The 23,317-nt window shown below is 40.7% G+C and overlaps 1 protein-coding gene across 2 annotated transcripts in view; it reads left to right on the top strand.

Annotated features, from left to right (window-relative positions):
- The window catches only part of cdkal1 (CDK5 regulatory subunit associated protein 1-like 1), a 227,002-nt gene that overhangs the window by 69,627 nt on the left and 134,058 nt on the right, over positions 1–23,317 (top strand). For both annotated transcript variants that reach the window (XM_070835216.1, XM_070835217.1), the window contains exon 7: positions 4,467–4,587. In XM_070835216.1, coding sequence (XP_070691317.1) covers positions 4,467–4,587 — 121 coding nt within the window. The remainder of the gene's footprint in view (positions 1–4,466; positions 4,588–23,317) is intronic.

Below are 23,317 nucleotides of genomic sequence, written 5' to 3'. Positions count from 1 at the left end.
TGTCTATTTTAATGGTTCAAATGATTCAAAATTTCCTGAAACAAAATGCATACAGAACTTTTTCTGACGTCATTACTCAATAAGATTAATGGTTCAGACTGACTGATTTAAAACCAAAGTGATCAGTATTGCTTTCTGATCCTCTCTGTTTGACTGTCTGAGTAGCTTGTTAAGTGGCCCTGTCTGTCTGAGAAGCTCACTGACAGAGAGACATACACACATGGCAGTGATTAGGTCATCCATTTAAACTGTTAGTGAACCAACGCACTTAACTGTTTAATGAAGGTCAGGCAGAGTTTACAATGTGAGAGTGTCCAGTCAAGCTGTCATACACCCCCAGCTGTTCTCTAATAAAGAACAGATTGAGTTTACAATGTGTGTGTGAGTGTGTGTGTGTGTCTGTGTGTGTGTGTGTGAGTGACTAGTTTGCACTGCAGGCCTCGCTCTAATGAAGGACAGCTGAACTGAGGCTTAATTTTACAATGTGTCATCAACCCTAAATCGTTTTGCTACACATACACGCACTCACATTCACATGTGTACGCTGACTTTTATTCCCCCTTTCTTCTCTATGATTTGCTCATTCTTTCCTTTTTCTTCCCCTGTTCCTTCTCCTTCCTGTTCCTCAGCATCTTTTGATCTCATTCTGGCCTTTTTTCCTCCTCCCGCTGCCTTCTCACTGCCTTGTTCCATCCCTTCTGCCCTCTTTCCCTCCTTTTTTCCTTCCTTCTTCACCCCCTCCATAGAAACTAATTTCCCCAGTATCATTACAGTTCTTTATGACCTCGTATAAACTGAGAGCTGTTATTTCAGCTCGGAGGCCTGGGCATAAACCTTCAAGCTAGGGGATTTGCCTTTTGTAATGGCTACTAAAATACTTACTTCAATGAACTGCTAATAGACGCAGTTCTGTGCAGCACCAAAATTGCTTGCAGGTCTGTTTTCCACATGATAGTGGTACTGGCTTTTATGAGCTTGGTTCTTAAGGTGTGAGACTGTGTATTCAGTTTGGATCTTGGCTCAAAAAGGGCTTTACAACTGTCACTTCATAAGGATACTTCACTACTGTAAAAGCGCTTTTAATCATAGTGCATCTACCTAACATAAAGGTTAAGTTACTACCTGTTGTAAATGGCAGGGCTTTTTATCTTGGGTTTGCTGAGCACGCACACAACCTCAAACATTACAGCTACAGCCCAGTCTTATGGAGCTTGACACTATGCAGCGTCAGTGATTTGGCAGGTTCTGTTTTTACTGTGGTCACAAGCTTCCTTATTCAAATCAATTATTTTTTTTTAGCTGTGCCAGATGTTGATTTTCTTGCTAACAACAAACACAGTCTTGGACTTATCTTGTATTTTAAGCCCACTGGCAGAGCCATAAAAGATTAATTAGTGATACCTACTGATACACATTTTTCCAAGGGCTTCCAGGCAGACTTCATGTATCTTAGCAATGCTCAACTAAATAAATATGAAGAAAGAAAATTGGTTATTTGAAGAGAAAAATACAGAGAATGATGTTTTATTTCTTTTTACTCTTTTCTTTTTACTTTGGATACAGAATCCTACACAGAGGGTAGAAAATACATTTTATTCACATCTTCACTCATAAAGGAATGAATCCACTGAAGTCTGATCTTTGCACCTTTAATAAATAACTGTGTACCTCTTTCTTTACAGGGCTATTTGATGTCTTCATTTCTTTATTGCCCTCCTAATATTGATCTTCTCTCACTGAGATGATGGCCTTGGATGATACCATTTCAACTGATATTCTTTTATCTTTTAGAATTGGGTTAGATTTACTGTGTGTGTGTGTGTGTGAGACAGAAACACTGGGCTGAACAGGTTAGACAGGCTAATGTATCTGCTTAGCTACAGATCAGAGGGTATACAACATCCATATAACCTCATGATCCTTATTTCACCAGGATAAACAAACTGTTTGCATGTATCAGTGCTGCTGAAATAAAGCAGGGGTGTAAAGACATGACTGAATAGACAGGCAGGAAGAACAGGGAATGAAGAGCAGGTACAAAGACAAGTTGAGGCATACACATATATTGTAAGTCATCTGGAGGTATTCTGAACAGTGTCTTTTAATGCTCAGTGACCTCCCATCTGGAAGTGACAAAAGCAAACTCTGTGGAGGAGCTTGTCATTGTTACGGCTTTTTAAAGTAAGCACCCCTTTGAAATGTTTGCATTAAGGCACAGCGCAGAGCTGCTAAGTAATGCATTTGATATTAGATATTTTTCATCAAATTTGATTCTACTGACATTTGGCAAGTAAATAACCCGCATCTCGAAGGACAGTCGAACATATCTAATAACCTGTTATGTCGAAAGGATACATTTCAAGCATTACACCCCTCCTGTCCTCCTCATCTGCCACCTTTGTCCCTGCCTCCCAATGTGCCCCCATCCCCCGATCCTGCCTGCTGTTACAATCAAACCAAGGAGCACAACAAGACCAACCACTTATGAGACATCAGACACAGGTCAACAGGTCAATCTTTTAGCTCCCTACATCTCTGATCCATCTATCCATCTGGCTATCCTATACATCTTTCATCTGTGATGTATTTTTTTCTATCGTCACCCAACCATCCATCCATTCACCCTTTCGCCCATCCATCCTTGCCGTCCCTCCCTCCTTTTCCCTATCATGTTCTAATGGGTCGTTACAAATGGATAGAAAGATTTACGTCAGTTTGTATTTATTAAAGAGATAACAAGAACAAAGGAAAGGGAGATGGGGGGGGGGCTGGATGGAGAGGAGGAGGATAGTCAGTAACTAGAAAATGTGGTACAGGGTGGCGTGTGTGCGTCTGTGACTATTCGGGGTTGTCCATCACAGCAGTTAGCCTCTCTAAACTCTGTAATTGAGATGACAAATTGGGCAGCAGTCTTCAGTTTTCTTCAGCAACTCAAGTTCGCTCTTTTATCTCTTGCTTCCCATTCATGGTCCCCTAGGCCCTGAAATTGAATTTGGCTTTGGGTGCACTCCTGGAGTGATTCCACGCTGGTACTGAGATTATTTCTTGAGTCTTCAGTGGCAAACACATCAACAGGGGTCCTGCGCGATTTCAGAGCCAAAAAAAGAATTTGTGGGGAATGACAATTTTATTTGTTTTTTAATGTTTTATAAAGGACACATTCATGCTTTGGAAAAAACATCTGTAAATCCAGCACCATTCTCATAACTGTTTTTCCCTGTCAAATCTGTGCATGCACTTAGGTGTTATTTATTTATTTTAAAAGTATAATGTGAAAGAATCTGGAAAAAATGGAAATTCAAAACAGAATTTACCACAATCCTTCATTAACAGGTCTCGGCTAAAGCTAAATTGTGTCTTTTTTTCTATTCTATTCTATTTATTTTCACTTTTATTTGGAAGTAATCAGCATAATTGAGGTTAAAGACAATACATTTCTAATGGATTTAAAAAGGGAATTCAATTGAGTGAGTTTCAAATTTAGAATCTCTTGAATCATTATAATCAAGAAGAAATCAGTTTGCACATTGGTATTTCCATAACTTCCCCTCTTGGCTAGTACATAGGACTGTGAAAATTGCTGAACCAGTTGTTATATGGACAAATTGATCGATCAGTCTACAAATGGAGCAACGGGCACAGCAGGAAGAATATATGAGCATGCATGAATTTTAAATCCATGGTTCGTGACCAAAGGCGGACACTTATAGCTAGCTTGAAGAAGGCATGGCCGAACGTGCTCCAAGTCTCAGCTGTTTTCCACGAGGGAAGTTTTCTAATTTCCGTCCTTGTACTATGATATTACGACCAGTCACGCCTCACCGATTGGCTCTTTGTCCTCCTCTGGGGCAGATTGTCATTTTTATCTACCAATTGATAGCCATGCTTTCTGCCCTGAGCCCACCCTCCCAGGAGACTCATGTAAAGCGGATGAAAACAGGAAGACAATTCCATCCCTCAGCGCCTCCACCTCGCACACCCCCTAGCTGGTAGCCCATTAGATGGCTGGAGAGGAGAGACTACTGCATCCCATTTCCACACACCAAAGGCTACACATCACTAGCTATTAGCTGTTAGACTCAGCTATAGATTTTCATTCTCTTCTGTAACACAGTGTGGTATCTACTAAGTGATACTAGTTTCAAAGTTATTGTGTGCAGATGGTACAGGAGTGAAAAAGCCCACTCTATTTTGAAGATTCTCCCTTTTCTTATAGTCCTTTTTATATATTATAGTCCTTAGTTAATCCAGGAGGAAACAATCCTCCTGGATTAACTATCTTCTTCTGAAGATCTTCTTGCCCCACTTCGCTCTTTGTTTATTTATATTCATCCGTAGTTGATTTTTAAGTGCAACTGATGCCAGAGATCGGCCTATTGGGCTGTTTTGGAAAACGTGACACTGGCAGTTGTTACACCAGCAGTTTGAAAAAGAATGTGTAGTGATGTCTTGTTTGTTATTTTCAGGCCATTCTGTGCGTCTTTTGGGTCAGAAGAAGGATGCAGGGCGGCGGCTCGGAGGAGCTCGACTGGACCTGCCCAAGATCAGGAAGAACCCTCTCATTGAAATCATCTCCATTAACACTGGGTAGGATATGCGCACACACACACACACACACACACACACACACACACACACAGACTCTCATAAAATATTCAGCTTTAACTGTGAATTCAATTTCACTGCTTTCCTGCCATTCCGGTTAATGATGTGTGTGTCTGTGTACGGTCTCCTTCTCTTTGCATAACCACTTAAACAGAGCCCCCCTGTGCTTCTGATTTTATCAATTTCACATGGTTTGCTTGAGATGTGTGCGTAGTAAGACCTTTGTATATGTGAGTGCACATTGTGCTATTTGTTCTTCAAATGTAAATGTGATCGAAACCCAACAGGTGTCTGGCCTTTTGCCTCAGTTTCCATCTTGACTTGCATTAAAGTGGGGTAAAAGCATACAGTTACATCCCTGTAACCTTTTTCAATGATGCATTAGGCTGTTACATTTGAGTAATTTTGTTTGTTCAAGAATACTTATGTTGTGTGGTGTTTGATTATATTTGATAATAAATGGTAATGCTAGTAAAGAAGATTTCATAGATATATGTACATATTGTGAATAGATTTGCTGGTAGATGAGCTTGACCACTTTCATATGTGTAGATGCACAAGCCCAGCCACATGCACCTACACCCACATGTACACTAACATTTTTATGGGCTAATTTTGTGTTGTTTACAGATCCGTGTGTCTCTACTAACCCATGTGCTGGATTCTCAGTGGGCTAGTTAAAAAGGGTTACGACAGACTAATTCCACTGTGCTGGGCCTCCACTGATGATAATCCATCAATCATCCTCCTGCACGTCAGTCTCTATACACTAATGGCTTTACTCACAAAGCAAAGAAGTAAATAACTTGTGGACACAGCACTATGTGTTCAGAGACTAGAGCTCTCTTTGTTTAAATTAATACTTTTTTGTTCTTGCACTAATTTGTTCAAGTCCTGATGCATTTTAGCTTGCTGTCAAGACAGCAAACATAAGCTGTTGCTAATCACCATCTCAGAATTTTAGACATTACATGGACAACAAAACATCCATTTGTTTGTTTGCACTTCTGTTATTATCAATAAAGCGGGATTCAACATTTTACTGGGATTTCCAACCGTTTGGGTTAAACAACGTTCTTGCAACATAGTGACCCACCAACAAGAAGGTTGTGATCTAATTTCAGGTCCTGACCTATTAATGTTTTATTACCAGGCGAGGCATTTTTATGATTATTTTAGGTGTGATCGTGATACAGTAGATAAATTGTGATGCTGTGTGGTGACAAGATAATCATACTTCACATTGTCTCAGTATGTTGTCATAGGGGGGCCTTTGTCTGCAAAAGCATGGATTACAAAGTCCATAAGAAAAAAATATCATTCCTCACAATATATTTTTGTCAAAGTCATATTTAACATCATCATGTCATGATTATGTTTTAAAACTCACTCAATTCAAAAATCCAGTGAGTGCTTTCCTAAAGAGTTGACTCTGTCTTAGATGTTTATAGTCTGAAGAGCTCAGTGCTCTTTATTCTCAACTAAAGCCTCTTAGACTACACTTCTTCTAATCCACTGGAGAAACTGTAAATCCAACTGGTTTTCCATATAAATGGAATATTTAAAAGACAAAATGGGAGATTTGTGACCAAAAGAAAAAAAAAACTGTCACTGTGTTCTCAGGTTTACTAGCACTTGCCAGTGTTTTTTTTAAAGTCTTAATCACTGCTCCCCTGTAAATTTAGGATTCCCCCCTTATAGTCCATCCAAGGTTTGTCAATGAGGTTTTCATTGGTTGGTTGGTTGCAGGAAAAAAGGAAATAAAATTTAATTTGGGAGCTGTGCCTTGTCAAAATTACCTTATATCACTGGACAGTGAATGAAGTACTAGAGGGCACTTAATTTGAAAAGAAGTGGTGACACTCAAACATGGATCGTCATTAGTTTTTACATGGCTGGTCCCTGTAGTTATTAGATTGTTATTTAAAGGAAGATGATTGTCTCCTTGATCTTCCTTCCACATCTTCAGAATCATTACTGCTTTTTCCTGTGTTGTTAACAGGTGGCTCACTTTGTGCACACGCTTGCAAAATGTATATATTAAAGATTCATTATGATGGTTTTGAATTTCTATGTGATGTTGCACAGTGTTAACAATGACAGTAGCATTCCTTATCAGCCCTGGAACTCAAGCTGTTTTCTGATGGCCCCCTAAAAAATATATGTATTTAAATAATTGAATTAATATCTTAAACATGTGACGACTACTGGCTTCAATTAACAACTACTGGTTGACTAGGATTATCTTTGGATGGGGGCAGCTCGACTTTAAACCATCGCCTACATTTGTTGTCCAGCATGGTAAGATTGGTATATTCCTGGTTTTCTTGTTATGGATAGCTACAACAGATGCAGGCACACCCAATCTCAATCTCAGTTCTTTTTCTCACTAAGCCTTGGTCACTATTAAATCACAATTGCAGTGTGAATGCCCGTGTTTCTTGCTGTATGCATTTTCCAGCCTGGTTGTGTAATCTGGATGTTCCCATTTTTCTTTTGTGTGTTTCTCTGTTGTAATGTATGTGCATACATACGTGTGTGCAGATGTCAGTCCCTTGCCAGCCTCACTCCAGCAGGGGGTCTGTATCTGATCCAGATGAACTCGCTGTTGATTTTCAAAAGGGTCAGGCTGGCTACAAATAAATCCCCTTGTTTTTATTCTTTTAACTGGAACTCTTTTAGGAGGCTGGGGGATTACAGGAATATGTTGACAGGGTGAAGCAGCTGTTGACAAATCTCTCCCAAATAACACTGGTGTTATTGAAAATCCAAGCTTAATGTGTGCTTTTGTGTGAGTTGGTCAGTCATTAGTGGCACTAATTTGTCATGGTTCTCTTAGTGTGTGTGTGTGTGTTCGTACCAAGGAAAAGAGGAATAATGCAGTCTTTATGTGTTCCGTTTTTAGATGATCTGTTTTAAATATTCCTCTGAGGTAGTAGTGACATCATTGGTGACATTTGTCAGCTGATGAAACAGAGAGATCTTTGTCTGACACACAGACACGCACACGAGCAACATCAGTTGCAGTTGTTCTCCAAAGTGCCTGTGCGTCAGAAGAGCACATTTAAAAGTAGTAATTTGTGGTACATGTGTGGCCTTTATGTCTCCAGATTTTTGCTAGTTTGTCCTTGTGTGTGAAAATGTTTCACACCCGTGCTCTTTCTATCCTTTGCTTTCTAACCTAATGTCAAGTGGATGTCATCCTGTAGGGTAGAGTGCTTCCACAACTAACCTGCAGGTACTTGATAAGTCTTGAATCTCAAATAATTGAAGGCATAAAAATGTAAATACATCTTAAATGCAGCTAACAGATACTTTTTTAAACTATGTAATAAGATAGCATACTTACACAACATTAACATGCCAGCATTATCACAGTAAGCATGTTAGTATGCTGATGTTCCTGCACAGCCTCACAGAGTGGATAGTGTGGCTTTAGACTCGGTCTTGTTTGAGTATTATTCCTGCTTTTTAAAGGAAGTTTAATGTCACTAAGTATGTTGCTAATTTCATTGATATATATTCAGTCAGATATTCAGTCTAGTAGATCTACACCAAAAAACAGAAGAGGATCAAATTCAAATCATAACCCTGTGGCTGCAGCCACTAGAGCATATGAAGCACACATGGGCAGAGATGCTCTTAGAAAGCCCCTCTCATCATTTTACAGGGCCAAGGGAGAAAAAAATACATGCTTACTACTGTATTAACCAAGGTGTAATGACTTTGATTATGCTGAGTGCTCCATTGAACTCAATGGACAGTAGAAATGGATGGGAAGCCAGTCAGGGATCACACTTTCAGTGATGTGGGTTGGGGAACTTGTGTTGATGGTGACGTGATCTTAGGAGAGAGGGCCAACAAGTAGGCACACTGCTTCCTCTTGGTAGAATTACCTCTATAAAATCTCATATGTCTACCAGATACTCAAATGTGCCTTTTTTACTGAACAAAACCCTACAATCCTTCACCCTCTTTGACTTTTTGACTATAAACATTATTATTTGTTCAAATAAAACCAATCTACTTGTTTCAAATTACTCTCCACAGTGTAATTTAGTCTCGGTCTGTGTTGCACCCGGAACAGTCTGACAGATGAACCAACCATCCCCTTCTCTTTATTAGTGCAAATCCTCACAACAGCCTGCCATAGAGTTTCACCTGGGACTACCTATGAAAATTTAATTTTGTGTTCAAATTGATTCACAATATTAGTTTCATTCAGTTGCATATTAATTCATTTGCACCTATTAAATCCAAATTAGATTAGCTTTTTTTCCCCACCAAGTTAATTTTATCCCCATCAGAAAATAAATTCAACATAGTCCAGCAAGTCCTCAAACGCCCTCTGGCTTTGTATTAAAGTAACATTGTCAGGTTTCTCTTGGGCCATTATTCATTATTATCACAGTTATGTTCAGTCATCTTTACTTGACACTTTCATGAGCAATGAGCAGTTTCAGTTTGATTAATTCATTCACTTCTGGACTTGAAGGACAAATATTGAATGATGTACTGCAGATGTAAACAAAATTGAATACTTTTTAAATTGTCCTCTGTATGTACTGAATTTTAGGTTACTCCACTTTTAGAATTTTAGAATTTGGCAGCAGCTTTGCTCGTCGTTTGCAGTTGTTTTTTAATGTGCCACAAGCTGAATCCTAATCAACTGAAATAAATCCATTTTAAACAGTTATTACCTTCAGTAACATAATTTTTTGCTAAATTGTGATCGTTGAACAGACTTGGTCTATTAAATATAATTGAATTAATCAAATATCAAATATTATTTAAATAATTTTACCAGCTTTTTTACACCACCATGAATAGACATTCAAACAGCCTAATCACTCCATCCATCCAGGGACCTTGAAAAGTTAACAGGCTTCTGAGGACAAAGTGACACAAAAGTGCTAACTGCCAAGGTTTGTAGGAAGTTATCCAGCTGCTAAACAGATTTTGATAAAACATGTAAACCTCCAAACTTTGTATTTGCAGCAATACAACACAAATCCTTTTCACAGTGCATGTACCAATTGAATGGCTATTGAGAGCGGTGAAGCAGTGCAGGGAATAGTAGCTTATGCTTGAGAAATACAAAAGACAGAATTACTGGGAATACACAAACTGTTGGTGTTATTTAACATGGGACTGAATCAGATGTGCTTCCTTTGAACTCCGCCCTACTCCTGCGTCTGATGTTCACTCCAGCAGCTGTTGGGCCTGTGCTTGTTAATTGGCTTATGTTCCAGTCGTCAGTATTCAGTTTTGGATTGTTTTTATGTTACTTCTTCCATAGCGTCTTTATGCAAACAGATAAGCCTGAGGGCAGAGTTCATTTTTCATACAGCCACAGACTAGAAAGAGCCTTCTCTGCCTTTCTAATGCTCTGTTTTGTGTCCCAGTTTTACCATGCTTGGTACTGTTAAGGAAGCGGGTGCGTGTACTGTACTTGTGTGTGTTTTGCCCAAGGCTACACTAACTTCTTGCTCTTTGTATGTCTATGTGTGTATGTGTACGTGTTAGCAACAGTGAAAGCCATTTTTGTGAACAAGCTGAATCGTGGTGCTCAGTGTCATAAACATGGAATTTACAGCCACTCAGTCAGAATGGGTCATTAAACTTGTGTGTGTATTTGTTGCTGTTTCTGTTTGTGTGAACCATTGCCATTAGACTCCAGGCATAAAAAAAAAACAACCTTTGTTCCACAGTTACAGCTAATTTCATTTCATTAACCGTCTCTTCCATGTTCTCTATTTAGCCTCATTTTTGGCAGTCATAATCTGTCATTGTTACAGCAATGTGTTAAAAGTCAGGTGTTAATGATACTCTGCTCTAACCTCAAACCAATAACCAACTTCATCTTTCATATCCTCCAGGCAAACAGGTAGACAGGATGACACTGAGGGAAGAGGCAGTGCAAGGAGGCCTCTTGTGGTTTGAGAGCGCTCTCAAATACAAGAGAAGAATTGCTGGCAGGCCGGGTGCTGCCTTTATGTTTGATAGCTGCACTGGCAGCGCATACTTCACAGTAAATAGTTAGAAGTTAGAAGAATTAATGCTGTTATGAGGGCCTGCGGTGCTGTTCAAAATCTGTATAATATATATATTTTACACCATATTGAAAATTATGTTAAGCATCTGTGATCATGCATAGCACAAATAGTTTTCCTGTGCCATGTTTCTTGGGTTTTTCACTAACATTTGTGCTTCTTTTAGGTTCATTTTCTTCAGCCACCTTGTGCACATTGTTTTTGAAATGCCTGCAGGGTTAAGCTTACAACAGGTCGATAAATAGAAATGTTGACATCTCTTGAATGGAAGCAAATACTGAAGGATTTAAGTACAAAACAAAATTAGCCCCGTTATTTGTCCTAGAGGGAAGGAATTTCTTATTGGCCCAGAGAGTATAAAAGATAACCTTGGAGCTCATACTGTATTTTATCCTCTTTCCTCTGTTTAGCTCATTCTATTCATTTCCCTCCTCTTTTCTTTTTTTTACCTTCTGACATATATACATATTTATCTGCTTAATGAAAAGCTAATTTAATCTGGCCATTAAGCCTTGTTGAATTTTGCATGAGTCCATTGTTAGGACTGTAAATAGACATTTAAAACCTTTTAAACATGAATGTTTTGGACGCTTTACTCAGGCTACACAGTAGTAAGCTCTAATATTTTTTTCAGTATTTTCTGTTCATTTCTGCGTTTGGCTGTAATGATAAAGGATTTGAACTGACTGGTGGCTCATTTTTCACAGACCTTTATCCCCACCAAATTGATTTCTTTAGTCATTAACAATCACAACAAAATACAGACACGTGCACACAAACACACACACACACACCCTGTAAACAAAGCCAACAGAGACTGAGTGAAACGTATCTTTGTGTTTGCGTGTTAGCGTGCATTGTGAACATGTTTGTGTTAGCTGACGGGCCCCCCGTGTGTTAGCTGCTTGTTTCCTGTGATTTGCATCTGGCTGCCACAACTTCTCCATCCACTTTCCACGCCATCACAGTGGAATAATAGGCCTTATCAACCTCACTGCTGACCTTTACATAGATTTGTGTCAACCATTGTGACCAAGGTTTAATGTTCAGGGCTTTAGCCAAATGAGAGAGAAGTAAATTTGGGGTCATAGACGTCTAGATGGAGAAGAAAAACAATAAACCTCAGAACTGGCAGGGCCAAGGTTAGGACAAACAAGGCCACAATGTCCTGCATGTCAGAGGTAGACTTACTGCCTTAAAGAAGAGCTTGAAACAATAGTGTTTTATCACTCCCGACCTCATGTGTCCCTAAGTAACATGGTAGGGTGAGAATGAATGCCCATATTCTTAAGAAGGAAAGCTAGGAGGACACGTTTTAAGACAAAACTGTGTGGTTTGTTATTTGGCATGTTATTCCACTTGTATTAAGACTTGAGTGGGACAGTGAGTTCAGAGTGACAACACAGCTTTAACATGTAATGTTGGACTGATCACTTTTTTTTTTTTAATTTCTTTGATGCTCTTCTATACTTTGTCCTACTCCCCCACATTTAACATATTTAAACAGTGATCACTTCACAATAAGACTATTTTACCTCATGTGAGGTAACCAAAAAGGTTGAGGGGAACTCCTCTACAGAATCCGTGGTTAAGCACATAGTACAGCCAGTACAGTACAGTTTACTAAACCCTTAAAAGCTCCTAAACTATTGTAAAAAGAAGTACATTTTTCAATGGTAGAGTAAAGGGGTAGTACAATATGTAAAGCATGTTCTGTGTTGAGCATCTTGTGCTCTAAACACACTTGGTCTTCATTACCATCAGCAAAATTTTCTGTTTGGCAATGGTTGATCAGATTTTAGATTAAGAGATCCAGTTCCAGGTAACTTAATGCTGTTTTTCTTGGTATGTGATGATTTGTGTAGGTGTTCATCACAGTGAGTGTATGTTTCCTGTATGTGGCTGTGTTTGTGTACATGTGTGTTTACTACTTGATAGCTATACACAGCACATTGGAAGTGGTCTCGCGCATGTGTTTATTATGTGCTTAATTGAGACCATGGTCTGGCAGTCACATCTCATTCACACACACAAACAACTGCAATACACTTCTTAAATATGGTGAAAGTACAAAGTAATGCAACATGATCAGGGTTTTATTTGTACAAATGAATTGTAACACGCATGTTAAGTAATCAGACACTTCCATGCAATCAGATTTTTATTTCTCACAACAACCATTTCTTCCTCACAACACATCACCAACATCACAAATAATGTAATGTTAAATTTCAGAAGGAACTGGAACTGAGTGGACTCAGTGCTCCTCCATGTTCTTTGTCTCTTGGTTCAGCTCCGTCTCTGTTTTCCCTGCTTTTGTTTGCCACTTTTTGGATTGCAGGCCTAATTCTACGTGTAAACACTGCTGTCACTTGCGTCACCATCACTCTCCTCACCTCTCCACCTGGATGCAACAGCTGTCTCCTTGTCTCCGGCCTGTGTTTATAACATAAACTAAACATGTTATGTTAAGCACTTTTTCACATGAGTTAGATTTAGTGCTGTCGGTACAGGCAGACGGTATAGACTACTTTTTAATTTGCCAGAACATCTCATAATGACGAATGCCGGTTCAGTAGGTCTAGATAAACTCAAACTGGTTTAAGCTCGTACACGGGACTGGACCAGTAACTGACCTAAATTTTCATTCAACCCATAAGCAGTAAAACAACCATTACACTTTTGGAAACAGGTCTTTTGGAGCTTGAGCTCATTGTAGTTGCATCAGTGCACAGTAGTTGTTCAGTGTCCTCTCAAATGTTTTGAGTGCCCAGTACGCAGTCTTACATGGTGGGAAGAAAATCTTCACAGCAAAGAAGTACAGTGCCCACTGACCTGCCTATCTATTCTCTATACTTTATCGGCTATTTGTATCTGTCATACAGCTTTCCATCAAATTCATCAAATTCCCGTCTTTCACAGTAGTAAGCATTTTTCGTCTCTTGTAATATGTGATGCAAACATCCTCTCCTTTTGAACAGACATCAGAAATTTCTTCACCACACCACATCCCTTTTCTGTTGCATGTAGTTATCTTTCTTTAGAAACCTTGTTTGATACTCACTTTTTCAATATTGACTATTATCACACCGGCACTCTTTCGTGCTTCTCAGCACACAAATGACAGTCTTCAGCACCTGATAGTCGCGCTCCACTTTCTCTGTCCCAAGCAGCATGCCTCAGAGCTTCCTCTGCTGCTAGATTCTTTTCTTAGCCCTCGCAACAATTTCTGTTTGGGGATCAGTTGAATTCAGCACATTGTGTTTTTGATGCCAGAGGCCTTGACGTGGAAGGATAAAAAAGGCACGGCACATCTCATTGGCGACACACTTTATAATAAAGACTATCACTAAAGAATAGTGGTGTCACAATAAGAAAAGAGGAGCCGTTTTTGCAGATAAAAGTCTCTGCTTGAACGAAAGGAGTGCGGTACTGAGTGAAACAGGGAGAAACGGGGGAAGATGGGAAGTCATTAGCCGAGTTAAAAGCAAATTGAATCAGGCCTATGTGCTCTTTTGTAATTTGAATTTCTTTGGCAATTACAGTGTGGAAGTGAATAAGGCCTAAGAGAATAAGGGGCCGTTTTTCCTGAGATACCACAGAGAGACACAGGAGGAGTCTGTCTTTTTTCCTCTTTCTCCTACACACACACTTTACAATTGAATTGCATATGTCTGCTCCAGCTTGAGACTCTCATTCAAACTGTAATATCACCACCACTGGGGTTCATGTGATATTCACTGCAGATAATTTGTCTGTATCTCTCCCTCATCTTAAAAGCAAATACACAAGCCCCGTTATACTGCTCTACTTGACTGCGTTTTCATTTTGTTGTTTGTTGGTCAATGATCTCATCTTTTCTTTGCTGTGTTGTTTTTCTCCCCGAGGAGCAGAAGTGAAAATGCATTATGTGAAGCAGCAACAAAAGAGGGAGAAAATGTGCTGATGTGCTTCAGAACAGTAGAGTTACAGGGGAGTGAAGGGTGTTTAAACAAGGATTTCTGATCACGTACATATGTGTGTAGGATTGCGGGAATGCATGGATGCACAATATGCACACAATCCCTTTTGATTTTGCACTTTAGTACACACACAACACATACAAACACACGCACACACACACCTCCACAAAGAAATTCCCATTTTCTTTTTCTATTTCATTCCTGACACACACACGATCATTTGCAGACATCCCCCCCCCCACACACGCACACACACACACACACACACACACACACACACACACACACACACACACACACCCACCCACCCCTCTCCTAGCTATGTTCCATGGTGGCCTTTCCTGCTGTTTATCAAACCAATGTATGGGTAGTTTTCAGCTCCACTGGTCTGGGCATATTATTCCATTTCCCTCTTCCCCACTGCTTAACACACAAATACATGCCTGAAACACACACACACACATATATAAACACACTCATACATACACACACACTCTTGCTCTCCATCCACTGTTCTTCCTACTCACTCACCAGGAGAGACTCCGCTCCCCACAGTAAATCCAAAAGATTGATGTGTCTCCTTGGACAAAATGAGATTGTGTGTCATTACAAGGCATTACACTACAGAGCCCCTGAGTAACTGAATTAGACCCAGTGTGTCACAGGCAAACACAGTTTAGACACACACACACACACAACTGATGTTCTTAAAGACTAGTTACACAAACCGGTTTTCTACATGTTCCCTCCCAAGAAGTACATAGTCCATAGTTGTCCAGAGAGAATCGTCAACCAATAGATTTAGGGTTTTTTCTGTGCCTCAAACATGAAGCATGGCATTTTGTCTCTAGGTCTGTGCATACATATGCACATCAGTCATATTGGTGCCAGTGTGTTGGATGTTAATAGGAAACACTGGCACTTTGGTCAAAGCCCCTTGAATTTTAAGATGTCCTTACATTTACAATGAATCAGACGACCTGTGCAGGAACTGTAACTCTTCAAAAATACTCAACAAACGATAAAGTAACTGTTAACATGAACCTAATTAAAGTCATATTGTTTGATTACCCACAGATATCAGAAGACGCTTTGTTTTGTGTTGCTACTCTGCAAGTATGGCTACATCATCAGCTGCAGAACTGCTTTGCACTGGCGAGAGTTACTCTTTCCCTGTGTTGACAACGAAAACACAGAACGTTGCGTCATGTGCTACCTTGGGTTGGCCTACTGCTCAAATTTTATGCCCAGTCCAAGTGCTCTAAATTCAGTTTTCAATTTTGAGTTTGACCATGCTGCTAGCTTTGCAGTCAACAAGATGACAGCTGGCGTTGCCTGAACGTGACTTTTGATAGACTCATAGAGTTTCCCCTATGTTCCCAAAACCGTGAAACGTCATCATAAAATCATACCATCATTTTGGCAGTGGCACTTTCTGGGGCATGTAAGTGAGACCTGTGCTGCCCTTAGTCACTGGGCTCTGTTCCTCACCTAAGGGGAAGCATAGCTCAGACTGCTGATCATGTGCAGAGGCATATGTTCGATCAACCCTTTTAATGTAGGTTGTTAGTCAGTGACACAACAACCAACCACTGAGTTCACAGATCATATAGATTTTACAGATCAGTGAAACATGAAAATATACTCTACATCACCAAGAATATGGAGGATCTTATTAAGCCTCCACTTACGATACGCGCAGGTGTCCTTGTTTAGTTACTTGTCTTGTTTAGTTAGTCACTCACCTACTTGGCCTGTAACTCAATACAGTATTCAATCAGTGAGACAGTCAGTCAGTTACGAGTCAAACCAGTGGGTTATTAAGTCACTTTTTAAGTCACTGTGATTAGGGTTTGGCTATCTCCCATTTGTTAGCAAAATCAAAAGAGTAGTTTTTAATCAACCAACTGCCGCCTTAACATCAAATGCTGATGTTTATGACCTTAGTTAGGCTATCATGCTAATTACAGCACCAAAACAGTTCTCATTAAGGTTTTAAATTACCTCCCAATAAAGTAACAGTCCTACTGTTGATCAAAACATTATTACACAGAGTGAAACATTGGGTTGGGTTTTCAGGTATGGTTATCAATTGGCTCAGATCTTATGTACAGAAGACAGAAGCTTCTATGTTTCCACTGGAGATGAGACCGCAACACCAGCATCCTTGAGCTGTGGTCTCCCCCCCCAGGGCTCAATTTTAGGGCTTTTATTATTCAACATTTATGTGCTCCCGCTTGGACAGATCATTAAAGATTATTCATCATAGCTTTGCCCATACTTAGCCCTCTCAACTACTTTGGTCCCCCAGAATCTCTTTGTCGATGCATTGACCAAATTAACAGCTGGATGTCTCCAAATTTTCATCAGCTTAATAAGGTCAAACCTGAAATAACTTTACATGGGAAAACTTACGACTTACAAATGTCACTCAATTTAACCCAAAAGAGCTTAGAGAGAAGGGCACTGTTAAAACCTTTGGTGTCTTCATTGATCTCAGTTTTAAAAACCATGTGAAAGCAATGACTAAATCCACTTTTTACATCTCAAAAACATAAACAATATTAGAGGCCTTATGTCAAAACATGATTTCAAAAGACTGATTAAGGCTTTTATTTCCAGCAGGTTTGACTACTGCAATGGTGTTTTCACACGCCTTCCTACTAAGACCATCAAACAGCTTCAGGTTGTACAAAGTGCAGCTACTAGACTTATGAAAACCAAAAGAACTGAGCATATTACTCTGATACCAAGTCTTTGCAGTGGCTTCTGGTAAGTCACAGAGTCACCCTGCTGTGTGTTTGTAAATCACAAAATGGTGCAGGCCCAAAATACCTCAATTCAATTCAATTCAATTCAATTTTATTTGTATAGCCCAATATCACAACAGAGTGTCTCATAGTGCTTTACAAAGTTCACTGAAATAAACAAGTGTAAGCGAACAAACAATCTAATAAAGAGTCCAGCAGTCGATGAGGCCAGTGGATCAGTCCGATGGATCAGTCCGAGGCATCACCTGCCCTTTATGACCCTCCTTCTTCGGGAAGGAAAAACTCAAAAAACCCAGTGGGAAAAGAGAAACCTCCGGGAGCACCACAGTGAAGGAGAGATCCAGCTCCCAAGGACGGACAGGCTGTAGCCTTGGACAGACGCACATCCATTGGCTGGTGGAGAACCACATCAGCGGGGCCAGGACCAGGATCCATAGGAACCAGGGAACCACATCAGCAGAACCAGGACCAGGATCCACAGGAACCAGAGAACCACATCAGCGGGACCGGGACCAGGACCCACAGGAACCAGAGAACCACATCAGCAGGGCCAGGACCAGGATCCACAGGATCCACAGGAACCTGAGAGATGAGAAAGCACAGAAACGCTCCGGGGAAGATAGCAAGTTAGAGGCAGACATTTGACTGACATGAGACATAACGATGGAGAGGAAGAGGAGGAGAGAGAATAGAGGAGCTCAGTGCACCATAGGAGTCCCCCGGCAGTCTGAACCTATAGCAGCATAACTAGGGGCTGGTCTAAGGCCTGATCCAGCCCTTAAATATATGCTTTGTCAAAAAGGAAGGTTTTTAGTCTACTCTTAAATGTAGAGAGGGTGTCTGCCCCCCGAACCCAAACTGGAAGGAGATTCCACAGTAGAGGAGCCTGATAGCTGAAAGCTCTGGCTCCTGAACTACTTTTGGAGACTTTAGGAACCACCAGTAGACCTGCATTCTGGGAGCGCAGTGCTCTAGTGGGGTAGTACGGTACTATGAGCTCTTTAAGATATGATGGGGCCTGACCCTTAAGAGCCTTGTAGGTGAGGAGAAGGATTTTAAACTCTATTCTAGATTTTACTGGAAGCCAATGAAGAGAAGCCAGTACAGGAGAAATGTGGTCTCTTCTTTTAGTTCTCGTCAGAACACGAGCAGCAGCGTTCTGGACCAGCTGGAGAGTCTTTAACGACTTATTGGGGCAGCCTGATAGTAAGGAGTTACAATAGTCCAACCTAGAAGTGACAAATGCATGGACCAATTTTTCAGCATCATCAGTGGATATGATGGGCCTGATTTTGGCAATATTACGTAGATGGAAAAAGGCAGTTCTAGAAATCTGTTTAATGTGGGAGTTAAAGGACAAATCCTGATCAAATAAGACTCCCAGATTCCTCACAGTGGAGCTGGAGGCCAGATTAATGCCGTCCAGAGCAGTTAAGGTAGTGGGAAAGCTGTCTCTGAGGTGTCTGGGGCCGAGCAAAATAACTTCAGTTTTATCTGAATTTAGCAGCAGAAAGTTGCTGCTCATCCAGGACTTTATGTCCTTAAGGCAGATTTGAAGTTTAACCAACTGATTGTGTTCATCTGGCTTTATTGATAAATATAATTGTGTATCATCTGCATAACAGTGGAAATGAATGGAGTGCTTCCTGATAATATTACCAAGAGGAAGCATATATAAGATAAAGAGTATTGGTCCAAGCACTGAGCCTTGTGGAACTCCATGTCTAACCTTAGTGTGGACAGAGGATTCGTTATTAATATGTACAAACTGAAATCGATCTAATAAATAGGACTTAAACCAGCTTAATGCAGTTCCTTTTATACCAATGAACTGTTCCAGTCTCTGTAACAGGATGTGATGGTCGATGGTGTCGAAAGCAGCACTCAGGTCTAACAAGACCAGGACAGAGAGAAGTCCTCTGTCTGATGCCATAAGGAGGTCGTTTGTAACCTTCACCAGTGCTGTCTCTGTGCTGTGGTTCGCTCTAAAACCTGACTGAAAATCCTCAAATAGACTATTAGAGTTTAGAAAATTACACAGCTGATTAGCTACAACTTTCTCCAGGATCTTGGAGAGAAAGGGAAGGTTGGATATAGGTCTATAGTTAGCTAACACACCTGAATCAAGAGTAGGCTTTTTCAGGAGAGGTTTAATTACTGCTACTTTATAGGACTGTGGTACATAGCCTGTTAGTAAAGACTGATTTGTCATATCCATTAAGGACGTGTTAATTAGGGGCAGGACCTCTTTAAGGAGTCCAGTAGGAATGGGGTCTAGGAGACATGTTGACGGTCTAGATGAGGAGATTATTGAGGTCAATTCAGCAAGATCAATTGGAGAAAAACAGTCCAAGTACACATCAGGTCTAACAGCTGTTTCTATGGTTCCTAGGTTTGAGGTTGGACCAGACCCTGTTAAGGGCAGGAGGTGCTGAATTTTGTCCCTAATAGTTAGGATTTTATCATTAAAGAAGCTCATGAAGTCGTTACTGCTGAGCTCTAAAGGAACACAAGGATCAATAGAGTTCTGGCTCCTTGTCAGCCTAGCTATTGTGCTAAAAAGGAATCTAGGGTTGCTTTTATTTTCTTCTATTAATGAGGAGTAGTAGGCGGCTCTGGCATTACAGAGGGCCTTTCTATAGGTTTTAAGACTATCTTGCCAGATTAAACGGGATTCTTCCACTTTGGTGGCCCGCCATGTCCTTTCTAGCCTTCGTGAGTGTTGCTTAAGCTCACGTGTCTGGGAGTTATACCAGGGAGCTTGTCTCTTTTCTTTAATTCTCTTCTTTTTTAGAGGGGCAATAGAGTCTAGTGCCATTCGCAGTGAACCTGCAGCACTATCGACCAGATAATCAATTTGGGAGGGGCTAAGATTAGCATGGGGGTCATCCACAGCACAGGGACACACTGGCTGAAATACTGAAGGAATCACCTCCTTAAATTTGGCAACAGCACTATCAGATAAGCATCTAGTGAGGACCTCTCTGTCATATAGAGCATAGTCCTGTAGCAAGAAATCAAATGTTATCAGGTAATGGTCTGATAAAATAGAGTTATGTGGAAAGACTGTTAACTGTTCAATTTCAACACCATAAGCCAAAACAAGGTCAAGAGTGTGGTTAAAACAGTGAGTTGGTTCATTTACACTCTGGGAGAAGCCAATTGAGTCCAGTAGTGAGACAAAGGCAGTGCTAAGACCATCATTATCATTGTCCACATGAATATTAAAGTCACCTACTATAATCACTTTGTCCACACTAAGGACTAAGTCTGATAAAAACTCTGAAAACTCAGTTAAGAATTCAGAGTACGGACCAGGAGGGCGGTACACTGTGACAACCAACACTGGTTTTAGAGTTTTCCAGGTTGGGTGTGAAAAACTAAGAGTAAGACTTTCAAAGGAGTTATAATTAAGTTTGGGTCTAGGTTGGACTATTAAACTAGAGTTAAAGATTGCTGCAACTCCACCTCCACGTCCAGAATCTCTGGGAATATGAGTATTAGTATGACTGGGAGGAGTGGCCTCATTAAGGCTAACATACTCCTCAGGACATAGCCAGGTTTCAGTCAGACACAATAAATCAATATGATGGTCAGATATCAGATCATTTACTAAAACAGCTTTGGATGGCAGAGATCTGATGTTTAAAAGTCCACATTTAACTCTCCTGTCCTGTTTCATAGTATCAATGGTGGTATTAACTCTGATTAAATGTTTATGCTGAACTCCTCTCCTGTTGGACTTAATAGATCTAAATGGTCTGAGTGGTCGGGGGACAGACACAGTCTCTATAGGATGTTGGGTGGGTGACTGTTCTAATGGAGGAGCAGAGAAGTGTGTAAGACTGCAGCTCTGCCTCCTGGTCTCGACTCTGGATTGTCAGGTTTTAGGATTTATAAACTTCGCCATATTTCTAGATAAGAGCGCAGCTCCGTCCAAAGTGGGATGGATGCCGTCTCTTCTAATGAGACCAGGTTTTCCCCAGAAAGACTGCCAATTGTCTATGAAGCCCACATTGTTAGCTGGGCACCACCTCGACAGCCAGCGGTTAAATGATGACATGCGGCTGTACATGTCATCACTGGTCAGGTTGGGCAGGGGACCAGAGAAAACTACGGAGTCCGACATTGTTTTGGCAAAGTTGCACACCGACTCCACATTAATTTTAGTGACCTCCGATTGGCGTAATCGGGTGTCATTAACGCCGACGTGAATTACAATTTTACCAAATCTACGTTTAGCCTTCGCCAGCAGTTTTAAATTTGATTCTATGTCGCCCGCTCTGGCCCCCGGGATGCACTTCACTATGTTCGCTGGTGCCGCTAGCTTCACGTTCCTGACTATGGAGCTTCCAATGACCAGAGTCTGTTTCTCAGCGGGTGTGTCGCTAAGTGGGGAAAATCGGTTGGACACCTGAAGGTGGTGGTGCACCGTGGGCTTCTCCTTGGGACTATGTTTCCTCCGGACAGTCACCCAGCCGCCCTGGTTTCCCGGCTGCGCGGGAACCGCCGGGGGAGTAGGAGCTAAGCTAGGTCGGCCCGCACCGGCTACTGGGGGCTGGCTAGCTACAGCTGACTTATGCTCCATGGTGCGGAACCGTGTCTCCAACTCACTAAGCCTCGCCTCCAGTACAGCAAATAAACTACATTTATTACAGGTACCGGTTTCGCTAAAGGAGGCCGAGGAGTAACTGAACATATGGCACACTGAGCAGGAGACAGCAGGAGACTGAGAGGGAGAGAGAGAAGCCATTTCAGTGGTTTTTAGTTTTAAGAAGGTAGCTAGTGATTTAGGTAAAAACTACAGAAATAGCGAGATTATCACCACAAGAAGTGAGAAATATGTGTGCAGGTTTGTAAATTTAAATGTACAGCTGGTGGTTAAGACAGTAAAACGTGAAAATAGATCCAGTGGAGAAAAAGGAATGAGAGACGCTGTTGATAGCGCAGTACACGGAAACTCCGATAGCCGGAAATGACGCTTACCGTAACAGGAAGGAAGGAACTGGCCTATTGAGGACAGATCAGATGTTTCAGTAGTACACACCTCTCACATTACTGAGGAGAAATCTCTTTGTAATATCTGTCAGAACATCGTGAAACAACTTTTAGCTGCCATGCTGCCAATTGTATCAGTGGTACTCCAACTCTTGTCAGCTTTTTAGCTGATCTAATACACTTTTCCTTACACTTCCTATATTTTCATGTGTTCTTTTAACTGTTACATTTTCTATTTTTATTTTTAAACGCTCACATCCCAAAGGGGTAGAACCGTATTGAGTTTGTGTGGGTTCACTACTCTTTGTTGTCTTATACCAGGTGCTGTGAGATGGAATGAGCTAGGAAGATGTTGCCTCTTTCTAGAAAATGATGTACAAATGCCTCCCAAGAAGCACGGGCCCAGTCAGCACACTGGAGGTGCTGTAATTAAGCCCTATTCACATGAATAGAATTTTTTGGACTTTGACTGTATCAACCCCAAATTTGATATATAGAATTACAGGACTAAATGAGCAAGGTCAGTTCAAAAATGTTGCCGTCAATAATCAAAGTATCTTTGCTCATAGACCATATGTCCAATCGTCATGATATCTTTTTCTCTATGTACTGCTCATTTTTAAAGCACTTTGAATTACCAATGTATAAGAATTGTGCTATATAAATAAGCTTGCCTTGCCTTTTAGGTTCACAGTTTGACAACAAGTGATTTATATTTCAGTCAGTCACACAGTAAAGCAGTCAGTAAGGCAGGTAAGCAACAGGTGAGATAATCAGCTGGCTGAGCTGTGAATTAGCCAGTATGCAAGTTTTCCTCAGAAAACTTCACATCAGATCTTGTGCCACTTGACTTTATCAGCATATCTGGTGCTTCATAAACAAACATCATACCATTCTTGTACAGTAACAATGGGCTGACTGATCTAGT

Source organism: Pempheris klunzingeri, chromosome 8, assembly GCF_042242105.1.
Source record: "Pempheris klunzingeri isolate RE-2024b chromosome 8, fPemKlu1.hap1, whole genome shotgun sequence".
Taxonomy (NCBI): domain Eukaryota; kingdom Metazoa; phylum Chordata; class Actinopteri; order Acropomatiformes; family Pempheridae; genus Pempheris; species Pempheris klunzingeri.
This window is presented reverse-complemented; position numbering and strand designations above follow the sequence as displayed.